The sequence below is a fragment of the Ictalurus furcatus genome, chromosome 19, assembly GCF_023375685.1.
Source record: "Ictalurus furcatus strain D&B chromosome 19, Billie_1.0, whole genome shotgun sequence".
In the NCBI taxonomy this organism is placed as follows: domain Eukaryota; kingdom Metazoa; phylum Chordata; class Actinopteri; order Siluriformes; family Ictaluridae; genus Ictalurus; species Ictalurus furcatus.
In genome coordinates, this window is record NC_071273.1 from 8,633,413 (window position 1) to 8,646,591 (window position 13,179).

At 43.0% G+C, this 13,179-nt stretch overlaps 1 protein-coding gene across 1 annotated transcript in view; it reads right to left on the reverse strand.

The window, feature by feature from the left end:
* LOC128622969 (thyrotropin-releasing hormone-degrading ectoenzyme-like) overlaps positions 1 to 13,179 on the reverse strand; it is a 186,841-nt gene that overhangs the window by 50,214 nt on the left and 123,448 nt on the right. Inside the window, exon 7 of the mRNA XM_053649753.1 lies at positions 3,169 to 3,234. Within this exon, the coding sequence (XP_053505728.1) occupies positions 3,169 to 3,234 (66 nt within the window). The remainder of the gene's footprint in view (positions 1 to 3,168; positions 3,235 to 13,179) is intronic.

Below are 13,179 nucleotides of genomic sequence, written 5' to 3' on the forward strand. Positions count from 1 at the left end.
CATTTCACTCCTCCTGCACCATTAGGGCTGGATGCCATGGTACACACGTGGCTGAGGTCATGTCTGTATGCCTTTCCCCCAATCGCTCTGCTCCCACAAGTTCTAGTGAGAGGTTTCCCAAGACCGTCTATGTCTGCTGCTAGTAGCACCTTATTGGCCAGCTCGAATAGGGTTCTTGGAGATATCCCTGCTAGACGCTACTCCCTGGGAGATTCCTGTTCACAGGGATCTACTGTCTCAAGCCAGATGGTTGATTTATCACCCTCAGCCGAAACTATGGGTCTGCCACTGAGGGGCACCAGCTCATAGATTCTGGTCTCTCAACTGAGGTTGTACAGCCCATGTTGAATGCTAGAGTACCATTCATGAGAAAATTTAATGCATTCAAGTGGCAACTTTTTGTCTTGTGGTGTGAGGAATGTCCGTTAGACTCAGTAAAAAATCTGAGAATTTTCAGGAATTTTTGAAAAACGTTTGGAAACACCAGTGTCGACTGAGAGTGTTTTAAAGAGAAATTGCAGTTTTCAGATCTATCTGATTAATGTGGACATAACCCAAATCTTTCCTGAAATTGACCTGTAATTTTTATTTATTGTGCAGTCCAGGCTTTGTAATTAACAATGTGTGTGACTCACAGGGGTCATGTAGGAGAAGGGGAAGGCTGTATTTCTGTTCTGTCTTGTCATATGTAAATACATATAAGTCTTTATAGGACTTTCAGGTTATTATAATCATGAATTACCACTGTACATAATCAACTTTGTATTGAATGATAAAGGCAGTTACATTATGTGCAACTGGTTGTTAAATGCTACTTTATTTAAAATAGGAGAGTATGGCAAGTGGTGTCAATATTGCTTCAATGTATAGAGGCCATCACCTTTCAATTAAACAGAACATAACAAGGGAAAAGCAGACATGAGCTAGATAGCACACTTCATAGCCAAAACCATGTGACCATTAAAATTTTATGCAATTATGAGTTTGTGGAAGAGTGGGATGATAAAAAAATATAGGTCAGAAGATTTGCCCTGTAAAACAATGACTACGTTTACATGGACAGCAGTAATCTAATTATTGTCCTTACTCTGAGTAAGATAATAATGTGATAAGGTGTTTACATGAGTTGCTTTTAGAATACTACTGTCATGTTCCCGTTTTACATGTTATAGAACATAATTAGATTAACGGCACACGTCATTACGTCACCACGCCACGCCGTCCGACGTCCCTCCAGAATTTCACGTATCAACACACAGTTCGTCTTCGTTATGGTACCGTATACAGTTTTGGGGGTTTATATAATTTTTTTTTACGAACACTTTAAGTGCAGTTAATTATTTGTCATGCTGTACGTGCAAATAGACAACTGCTTGAAGCTGTGGGCTGTGTCCCAAACCGCGTACTTACCGTCTATATAGTAGCCCAGATACATGTATTTTTCCCCACTACAGGCCTATAGTAGGCAAGTACGCAGTTTGGGACGCGGCCATACTATCTTGTTCGCCGTAAAATGTTGAGCACTGCCGTGTGTGTGATCATGTCCTGTCATAAAATGCGGTGAAAACTCTCATACGACGTTAATAATGTGATTAAGGTGTTTACATGTCTAATACACGCCGATAATGCGACTAAAACAGGAGTACTCCACATGGCTTAATTTGATTAGTGCTTACTTCGAGTATGACCTTAATCAGATTAAGGTAATTAAAAATTGCTGTTTACATGGAAGTTTCTTAATCAAAATATCGTCTTAATCGGGTTAAGAGTGGATTACTGTTGTCCATGTAAACGCACTGACTGTGTGCCAAATGTAACCATTCAAATTACTTGAATTCTTATGAATTTAAAGTGTGACATCTGAGCTAGATTAAATAGTGAGCATGATAAAATAGTGGTTACAAAAATAGTTTGAATTATAAATGTAAATCCTATTCTCTCTTCACTATAACCAAACAAATCATTGTAGTTTTTGAAAAAAAAAAAATGTCCCAAAATGAATAACAGAATAGAGAACTAAAAGTTGAAGGTGTTTAATTAGTATTCATTAGTGTGTTGTTGTTTTCTTCTTGTTGTGACTGAGGGTTATCTGTTATTATTATCTTATTATCTGTTGGAAACACGATTAAGTCAGCAATAAAATCAGAATGTCTCATACATAAACAGCTTTGAGCAATAGCAGTAAAACACATGCAAATGAGATGTGTTCATACTAGAAAAAAAATTCTTTAAGAGTCTCTGAAAATTACTCTCAGAAACTGAATAAGAAAATACAGATTGATTAATTTTGATTCAATAAATCTTAAGTTAAAAAAACATAATTTCTGATACATTAATGAGCCTGTTTTATTAATGTTGTAGAAAATAAAAAGCTGTTAATCTCAGCATAAGAAAAAAAAATGTCTGGGTTATGCATGTAACTCTGTTCCCTGAGAAGGGAACGAGACATTGAGTAAGCTTCATGCTTTGGGAAGCACCCCTATGCCTCTGGGCTCATTCCACTACAGGGGGTCACCTCCTCAAAAGCTTTATCCAAAGAGGATGTGTGTGCTGCAGCGGGGTGGTCTATGCCGCACACGTTCATTCAGTATTACAGCTTGGATTCCAAGCTGGAGCCGGGGTGGATTCCACCCCGGGCTCAGGGGTCTTGCAGTGACCCTCAGGTTTGGACCTTTTTGAACAGGCCATACCCCCAGTATGAATGAGTGGGTATACTCATTCCTACAGCGTGAAGCTCACGCAACATTGAGTTCCCTTTGATAGGGAACGTCTGCGTTACACATTTAACCCTGTTCCCTGAGAAGGGAACGGGACATTGCGTGGCTTTGTCATACTGTGGTTTGCCTTTGAATTGCATCTTTGCTTCAGACTATAAAAGCTGATGACATGGTTTACAGGTGCCGTTTTATTGTCATGCGACGTGCAAAATGCCACGTCACCTGACCACAGCAGGCCTATAAATAGGCATGATTTTACACAGACTTCATATACCAGTCACACACAAGGGCGCTCCCCACAGTGTGAAGCTCACGCAACGTTTAGTTCCCATTGTTCTGCACCAACACCTGGTGCAAATTGGGTCTTGAAGTGTATTATAAGGCCATAAAAAAGACAGACAATTAGTAAATGAGAGAGATTTGAAATGAAAGATGCTTTCTGTTCACTTACATTGATGCCCTTCTGGAATACAGCTTGTCCCATGACATTTGCCAACATGCGGATCAGTGCAGCTCCCTGCATATCAACACACACAGACACACACACACACACACACCCACCACAATTTATAATGATCTATCTCTGATACATTAATACATACAGTATATGGCCAAAGGTTTGTGGACACCTGACCATCACACCCACATGTGGTTCAAAGTAGCCAAAACCTGTTCCAGCATGACAATGCCCCTGTGCACAAAGCGAGGTCCGTGAAGACATGATATGCCAAGGTTGGAGTGGAAGAACTCGAGTGTCCTGCACAGAGCCCTGACCTCAACCCCACTGAACACTTTTGGGGTGAACTGGAACGCTGACTGCACCTCAGACCTTCTCAAACGACATCAGTGCCTGACCTCACTAATGCTCATATGGCTGACTGAGCACAAATGCCTACAGCCATCCTCCATAAGTGGAGGTTATTATAACAGCAAAGGAGGAACTAAATCTGGAATGGAATGTTCAAAAAGCAGGTGTGATGCTTAGGTGTCCACATACTTTTGGCCATATATAGTGTATATTGAATAAAGTCACACATCATTTTCACACTTCTGTTCATTTACTCATAAAGCCTTTATGCAGATATTCTGTGTACAGTCACCCTTTCCTAATTACGTCTTCACATACTCACGGTCTCCATAGTAATTTTTGACATGTTTGCTTAAGGTGAGAACACACTTTACAGTACATGAGTCTGTACCGTGTACACTTCATTTACTTCAGGCTGTAGCAATAACACTGCTATTGCAAGATATTAACAAAAAGAAATTCTGTCCATCACTAAGAGTGCCATATAGAGAGAACTCAGGGCTGCATCCCAAACCGCACAATGCCTAAATAGTAATGAAACCAGTGGCGCACTGACATGGTACTGGTTGGCAAAATAAAGGTACTTTTTGGCAAAATATATTACTTTTGCTTCTCATTAATCAAACTCTTGGTCAATTACCAATAATCTTTAGAGTTATTATTTAGCAAAATATCTGGGGTTTTTTTTCTTCTTTAGTTTTACACTGTACCTATGAGGTTAATGTGGTTAACAAGTAATGGAATCTTACCCAACCTGTATTGTTTGCTTCTATCAATTCCCAACCACCAGCCAGCTTTCCCCCATCAGGTGACAGGTACCAATCAGGGAAGGTGCAGGCTATCATGTGCTTCCTCCAAAGCATATGGAGCCAGTGAACTTTATATTTTTAAATAGAGCAGCACAACATAATTGTAGGAAAGTCCTATCTGCTCTCCTCAGCTTACACAAGGTCAAAGAAGACAACAATTGCTAGTGATGCTGTGATTGACATGAGAAAGAGTATGCCATCCCTTCCATCTACAGATAATTTTGGTCCATTGTTTACAGATGGCCAGTGATTTGAACTCTCGATGGCCGGATGAAGATCTTCTGCCGTGCTACTCGGGAGGCGATTATCCTGAATTTTTTTTAGTAAATGTTTGCTTCAAACCACAAAGTTCTTCACAATATAGGCCATAATATGATTTACAATCCCCTCCAAAAATATTGTAACAGCAAGGCCAATTCAATATTTTTTTTTGCTGTAGACTGAAGACATATGGATTTAAATTCAAAAGAGAAATATGAGAAAAGAGTTTACAATTTCAGCTTTCATGTATTGGCATTTGTATGTAGATGTGTTAAATAGCATAGGACATAGCTACGTAGTTTGTAGGCGAGCAAAAATATTGGTACATGTGACTGACAGGTGTTTCTTGTTACCCAGGTGTGTCCTGTTAGATTGACTGCTTAAACAATGAATAGCACTGACATCTACTCTTTGTTTTACACTTTAGTTTCACCTGTGAAGACTGCATTTGTTGTTAAAACGGATAGGCCAACAGGAAGATCAGAAAGCTGTCTATGGAAGAAAAGCAAGCCATTGAAGCCATTTGGCCAAATGGGTCAGCCAAGGAAAACAAACACCAGTTGATGGCTAAGACATTGTGAGAGCTGTGAAGAAAAACCTAAAACAGGGCAGGGGTGAATGTATCACAATCAACCGTTCAAAGAAGACCTCAAAAGCAGAAATATAGAGGCCATACCACAAGCTGCAAACCACTCATGAGCAGTAAGAATAAGAAGTACAGATTGTATTTCGCAAAGGAATTCAGAGATGAGCCACAAAAGTTCTGGAACCAAGATTAACCATAACCAAAGTGATGGAAAGTCCAAAGTATGGAGAAAGAAAGTATTTGCTCATGATGCAAAACATACAATCTCATCTGTGAAACATGGTGGAGGTTGAGCCATGGCTTGGGCTTGCATGGCTGTTTCTGAAACAGGCTCACTCATCTTTATTGATGATGTAACTCGATGGTAAATCTACAGAAACAGCCTACAGTTAGTCTATAGAAACAATCTGTCTTCCAGTTTACATAAGAAATGCATCCAAATTAATCAGGAGGAACTTCATCAGGCAGCAAGACAATGATCCAAAACACAGTGCCAACTCAACCAAGGACTTCATCAGGGAGAAAAAGAGGAAGGTTTTAGAATGGCCAAGTCAATCACCAGACTTTAACCCAGTTGAGCAGCATTTCACCTCCTGAAGAGGAGACTGAAAAAGAAACCTGCCGAAACAAACAACAACTGAATAGGCTGCGGTAAAAGCCTGAAAAAGCATCACAAAAGAAGAAACCAGCAGTCTGGTGGTGCCAATGAGTTGCAGACTTGATGCAGTTATTGCAAGCAAAGGAAATTAAACGAAATATTAAGTGTTATTTACTAAAATTTACTTCAAGACTTATCTGTTCCAATACTTTTGCTCACCCACAGTAAAAGTTTGGTGGTCTGATACAAAAAGTTGTATGTTTTATGTTGTTTAACACATCTAGATGTAAATACTAGGAAATAAAAGCTGAAATCCTAATATCCTCATATCCATCTTTTGATCTCAAACCCAAATGTCTTTGGTGTATAGCACAAACAAATATATTGGCCTTGCCAATCTAATAGTTTCAGAGGGACCTGTATATATATAGTAATGACATATAATATGACTATCATCGTTAAAGATGAGGAGAACTTAATCATGCCATGCAGCCATCAAAGCAGCCATCTTGTACAACCAGAAGCACTTTTTTCCTTAGTGCTGTTTCATATCATTCCAGCCCCAGGCCCTGCCATTAACTTTGAATATAAATCTTTAAATACAGAGTCTACATGCTGTTTTATGATTACAAAATCATTTATTTACAAAATTATATTATTTTGCTAAGCAATGTTGTTTGAGCAAGCAAGTATTTGCGTCTCTTCAGATGTTGCTAACTGGCTAAAAAAATTTCTGTTCCCTTTCAAAGGGAACTTCGACGTTGCATTTAGCATAACAGTATGGGAAGCGCCTTGCGCGTGTGACAGGTATCTGAAGCTTGTGTAAAATCATGCCTCTACTTATAGGCCTGCCATGATCAGGTGACGTGGCAATTAAGCGCGTCGCATGATATATGATTATATATATATGGCACCTGTGAACCACGCCGCCAGCTTTATTATCTTCAGCGAGACTGCATGTCTGTTGTTTGTGTGACAAAAAACGCTTCATTTCTACTCGATATTTTCTCAAAATCTCTAAACTTTTCTATCCCTTTTTTAGAAAAAAAGAAAAGAAAACAAATGAAAAGAGAGGGAAGTAATGAGCAAGAAAGAATTCAGGAAGTGTATTACACCTGCTCCCGTTTCAACACGGGAATAGTGCACACTTTCTAGGTGAAGTGTCTAGGGATGTAGCATGCGATGGCAGCCTCGAGAGGCTGCGCATGGTAACGCCTACTTTAATCAGCTCGGCTCGCGACTCGCGCTCTTCGTGGAAGCCGAAGCGAGTTGGGTTTCAGAGCCTCACGGATCTGGGCCGGCCGCTGCCGAGGCAGCTAGCCGTCTCAGGTTCGGGGGATCTCTTATGGATCCGGAAAAGGAGCCGGAGACGAGCGCTGCTCTATCTCTTGCTCTGTCTCCCGGGTTCGGCTCTCCGCTGGATTTTGGAGCTCGTGTTGTGACTACTCCTACCGCTATGGAAAGCCAAAAGGGGAAAAAAAGTGGAACCCCCCCCACACACAAAATAATAGTAATAATTCCTCTCTGGCTCCAAGGAGCCAGAAGGATGTGCTAAAAACTGAGAGCAGCATATAAAGAGCTGCTTGAAGTGATTACTAAGGCTGGATGAGCCTTTTTCTCCCCAGTGAAACTAAATCCCTCACACTGCAGAAACTCCCCTTTCTTCCAGAAGTGCATGACATGATATCAGGCTTCTGGGGGAAAACCATGCATAAGCCATATTTATAACCCCACGATGTTGGATTATTCGGCCATTGTGGGGAATAAACGGCATGGCTATTTAGCTGTGCTGAAGGTGGAGGAGGTGCTTGCGAGCTACCACTCTCCATCGGCAGCAGGTAATTAGAGGGGCTGGCTTTGCCATCCAAACCACCGTGTAAGGTCACCGTGGCATTGGTGGGCAAGCCTATGCAGTAGTAGTCTTGCTTGTGGGTCACTGCAGACAATGACAGTGTTGCAGGCCTACCAAGCAGACCTGCTGAGTGAGCTCGACATATGGTGGCATTCAAAAAAGCCAGTTCCTTCCCTGTTGTCTTGAGCTCACCCGGGCATCCACGAGTAGAGCCCGGGCTAGCACTAGTGCGAGGGAGATTCAGAAGGCGAGTATGGCAGCCCACCAACCCCCGCAGACAGCCAGGGGAACCGGGCGGCCACAGTCGCGGTCTGCTACTAGGCCTGATCTGAAAATAGTCATAAAGGCCAAGCAGGCAAAGAAGAGCGGTCCTGAGGGGCTGTGGAGGGACGTATCAGGGGACATGAGGTTGTTAGGGCAGGTGGCCCCCAGTGCTACTGTAGGGCCTCCCCTAGCCAAGGCGGTCCCCAAGTTTTCAGTGTTCTCTGGTCAGCGAACAGGGCACAGGGCAACGAAAAATCTGATGCTTTCCCTCCAATAGAATGTGGAATAGTTAATGTCACTAAAAGAACATTGGGCAGCGTGGAAACTACTGCCAAGTGTGTCTCCATGGGTTCTGTCTACCATAGAAAAGGGTTACTGGGTCCAGTTTATAGCTCGACCCCCCCCCCCCCCCCCGGTTCAGAGGTGTGCTCACCACAGTAGTCAGCACAGACCAGAGCCCGATGTTAGCACGGGAAGTAAGTTCCCTTTTTGGACAAAGGGGCCATAGAACATGTACCCCGTTCCCTAAGGGAGGGAGGTTTTTACAGCCATTATTTCCTGGTCCGCAAAAAAGTTGGGAGTATGCGGCCAATTTTAGATCTGTGTCATCTGAACCGTACTCTTTGGACATACAGGTTCAAGATGCTGACGCTCAAACTTATCGTGCCACAGATTCAGTTTGAGGACTGGTTTGTGACAGTAGATCTGAAAGATGCATATTTCCACATAGGAATATCGCCCAGCCACAGGAAGTTCCTGAAGTTTGCGTGTGGAGACAACACATACCAAATTCGGGTTCTTCCCTTCGGGCTAGCTTTATCCCCTCGCACCTTCACAAAGTGCATGGATGCAGCTCTGGCTCCCTTGCGACTCCAGGGCATCCGTGTACTAAACTACCTGGATGACTAGTTAATTCTAGCACAATCCAGGGAACAGGCGGTTCATCATCGAGATGTTGTTCTCGCCCACATGAGGAGCTTGGGGCTCAGGTTGAACCTCAAGAAAAGTAGGCTTTCTCCACTGCAGAGGACAACTTTTCTAGGGTTTATATGGGATTCTACTACGATGAGAGCGTTTCTATCCCCAACATGCGTAGGATCGATCCTATCAACTTTGAGCAAGATAAAGCTAGGTCTGGGGATCCCCTCCAGTCTCTACGAGAGACTGTTGGGCCTTATGGCAGCACCAGCCAACGTCATACTGTTGGGCCTATTACACATGAGACCGTTTCAGTGGTGGCTGAAAAGTCAGGGGTTTCATCCGAGGATGAAACCCCTGAGAGTAATCAGTGTCATGCAGTGATGCCTACGTGCTCTGAGTATTTGGAGGTGCCCGCAGTTTCTAGCCTTGGGTCACACTCTAGGGGCGTCTCCTTACCGCAAGACGGTAATGACAGATGTGTCCCTCATGGGCTGGGGTGCAGTCTTAAATGGCTGTCCAGCTCACGGTCTTGGAGCGGCCCTCATCTGGAGTGGCATATAAATCGCCTAGAGATGTGGGCCGTACTCCTAGCATTGAAATTCTTTCTTCCTCAGTTGAGAGGTCACCATGTGCTAGTTGTGTCAGAAAACACAGTGGTGGTCTTATATATCAACCACCAGGGAGGGTTTCGTTCACGCCCCCTGTTCAGGCAGGCGCAACTAATCCTTCTCTGGGCAGAGGGAAAGTTCTTGTCAGTGAGTGCAATGTACATTCTGGGCAGCCAGAATGTAGGGGCAGACATCCTGTCGAGGCAGGGGCTGAGGCCCGGGGGTGGAGGCTCCATCCACAAGTGGTGGAGTCCATATGGCGGAGGTTCGGACAAGCGGAAGTGGATGTGTTCGCCTCCGAGGAGACAACACACTGCCCGCTGTGGTTTGCCCTCACTCTTCCTGCACAATTGGGGCTGGACACCATGGTGCACACGTGGCCGAGGTCACGTCTATATGCCTTTCCCCCGATCGCTCTGCTCCCACAAGTTCTAGCAAGAGTTCGGAAAGACAGTCTATGTCTGCTGCTAGTAGCACCTTATTGGCCAGCTCGAATATAGTTCTCAGAGATAATATCCCTGTTAGATGGCACTCCTTGGGAGATTCCCATCCGTAGGGATCCACTGTAGACCCAGTGAACTGCGCAATAGCTACAGTCCTGGAGTCCTGGACATTTCTCAGTGGGGTTGGCTCCTTCTACAATCAGGGTTTTCGGCCAGCCACGCCCCTGTTGATGGAGCCTCTGTGGGGCAAAATCCTCTACCTTTGAGGTTTATGTGTGGTGTCAGGCAACTGAGGCCCATCTGCAGGCTGCGCATACCTTCCTGGGACCTTTCTGTGGTCCTGGAAGGTCTGTCAGGGGCCCCATTTTAGCCCTTAGAGTCAGCCTCTGAGAAGCTTCTGACTCTAAAGGTAGCTCTTCTACTGGCCCTGACATTTCTCAAGCGAGTGGGAGGCCTGCAAGCTCTCTCTATTGCCCCTTCCTGCCTTGACTTTGCCCCTGGATTAGCCAAGGCCTTCCTGTATCCTAGGCCGGATTATATTCCTAAAGTGCCTACATTGGCTGCCCACCCTGTGGTGATGCAGGCTTTCTGCCCTCCTCCATTCCTCACACCGGAACAAGAGAGGATGCACCTGCTGTGTCCAGTAAGGGCTCTCTGTACTTACATCCACCGCTCCGGCCAGTGGCGTAAGTCGGAGCAGCTGCTGGTCTGCTTTGGCAGTGACAGTAAAGGTGATGCTGTGTCAAAGTAGCGCATCTCTAATTGGATAGTGGAAGCAATCTCTATGGCTTACGAGGCACGCGGTCCCTCCACACCTCTGGGCATAAGAGCTCATTCCACTAGGGCGGTCGTCTCCTCGAAGGCTTTGTCCAACGGGGTATCCTTGCGGGATGTGTGTGCTGCTGCAGGATGGTCTACGCCACACACATTCTTTCATTATTACAGCCTGGATATTCATTCCACCCCGGGCTCGAGTGTGTTGCAGTGACCCTTGGGCTTGGGTCTTTTTGAACAGGCCGTACCCTCGGTATGACTGAGTGGGTATTCCCGTTCCCATACTGTTATGCTAAATGCAACGTCGAAGTTCCCTTTAAAAGGGAACGTCGGGGTTACACATGTAACCCTGTTCCCTGAGAAGGGAACGAGACTTTGCATAGCTCTGTCATACCAGGGCAGGCCTGTGAATTGCGTCTTCGCTTCAGATAATAGAGGTTGGCGGCATGGTTCACAGGTACCATATATATATCATGCGACGTGCTTAATTGCCACATCACCTGATCATGGCAGGCCTATAAGTAGAGGCATGATTTTACACAAACTTCAGATACCGGTCACACGAGCAAGGCGTTCCCATACTGTTATGCTAAATGCAATGTCTCGTTCCCTTCTCAGGGAACAGGGTTACATGCGTAACCACGACGTTTCTCTGAACCAGCTGTCTCCTTGCAGTTAGCCATGTCACCTATTGCTGAGTTATTGCTGAGTCCTGATGCAGAACATACTCTGCATTTCATATACTTTTTTTTTTTTCACATTTTTGTATTACGTTATAATTTTCAGATTTAATATCAAAACAAGCACAATAGATATAAAAAGTCTACACATCCCTGTTAAAATGGCAGGTTTTTGTGAAGTAAAAATTTAAACCAAGATAAATCATGTCAGAACATTTTCCACCCTTAATGTGAAATTACAACATAAACAAATTAAGTGAAAAACAATCAAAAACATTTTTAGAGAAAAATAGGAAACATTTAAAAAGTTACAAACCCCTGGTTTGTAAGTGTGCACACCCTTTTATAATTGGGGATGTGGCTGTGTTGAAACTTTGAAAGCTCTTTGTGGACCATGGATTCATTCGATTTCTGAAGCCATGGTCCACAAAGAGCTTTCAAAGCATGCATTGTATCTCACTTGTTGAAAGGTATCAATCAGGAGAAGGGTATAAAAGAATTTCCAAAAGATTAAATGTACCATGGAACACCCTAAAGGCCATCATCAACAAATAGAGAAAATGGAGCACCACAGTGACATAACAAAGAACAGGACAGCTCTCCAAGGCAAAAACTTACTGGGGGCTGCCAAGAGAAATCTGGCAACATTAATGGAGCAGCAGGATTATCTGACAAGTACTGATAACTCTCTGCATGTGACAACAATCTAAGCTCAACTAAATAACCCTAAACTACGTGACAAAATGTGTTATGGTCTGATGAGACCAACTCCAAAAGGTATAATAATTCCATAACTCCAAAAAAGGTATGTTTGGTGCAAATAAATAAAAAAAACACCACCAAAATAACATCATACCAGTGGTGAAGCATGGTGGTGGCAGCATTATGATTTAGGGCTGCTTTTCTTCTGAACTGTAGCTTTTATCAAGGTGGAGGGAATCATGAATAGCTACAAATACCAGTCAATTTTAGTACAAAACATTTTACAGCTTACTAGGCATCTGCTCTCTTTTCAGACCCAAAGCATACATCCAAATAAGATGTAAACAAAGGAATGGCTTAACCAAAAGGAGATGTTTGGGAATGACCTAACCATAGCCAAGACCTGAATCTAACTAACACTTTGGAGGGATCTGAAGTGGGCTGTGCACAGGAGATGCCCTTCAATTTGATGGATCTAGAATATTTTTTGCAAGAAAGAGTGGGAAAATATTGCCAAGTCAAGATGTGCCACGCTGATAGACTCTTACCCAAAAAGACTGAGTGGTGTAATAAAAGCAAAAGGTGCTTCAACAAAGTATTAGTGTAGGAGTGTGTACACTTATGCAACTGGTTATTGTAAGTTTTTTATTATTTTTTTTTCCCTAAATAAATTCTGATTGTTTTTCACTTTATTTGTATACTTTGCAAAGGTAGGAAAAGATCTTATGTGATTTATCTTAATTTAATTATTTTACTTCACAAAAACCTGCCATTTTAACAGGGTTGTGCAGACCTTTTATATCCACTGTATATATCCTTAAAATAAAAGTAAGTAAATTAACAATTTCTTCTTTTTGTATGTGTGAGGGGGAGTGTGATCCCCTGAGGCTGACACCTTATTCTGTTATTCAAGCCATTCCTCTTACGCAGACATGATAAAGAATAGATTTAATTGAACTATGGTCTTGTTCACCTGCAGGCAGGAAATTTAAATCATTTCACTTGGAATGGCACTATGATTAATTCAGAGTGCATTTAAATTTGAGAAAATAAAGTAAGCCCAAGTGTTCAATCCAGTCATATAAAAATACAATACAAAAATATATTGTAATGCACAACTTTCTTCAAAAGTCATGAATATAAAGAAACTGACTCA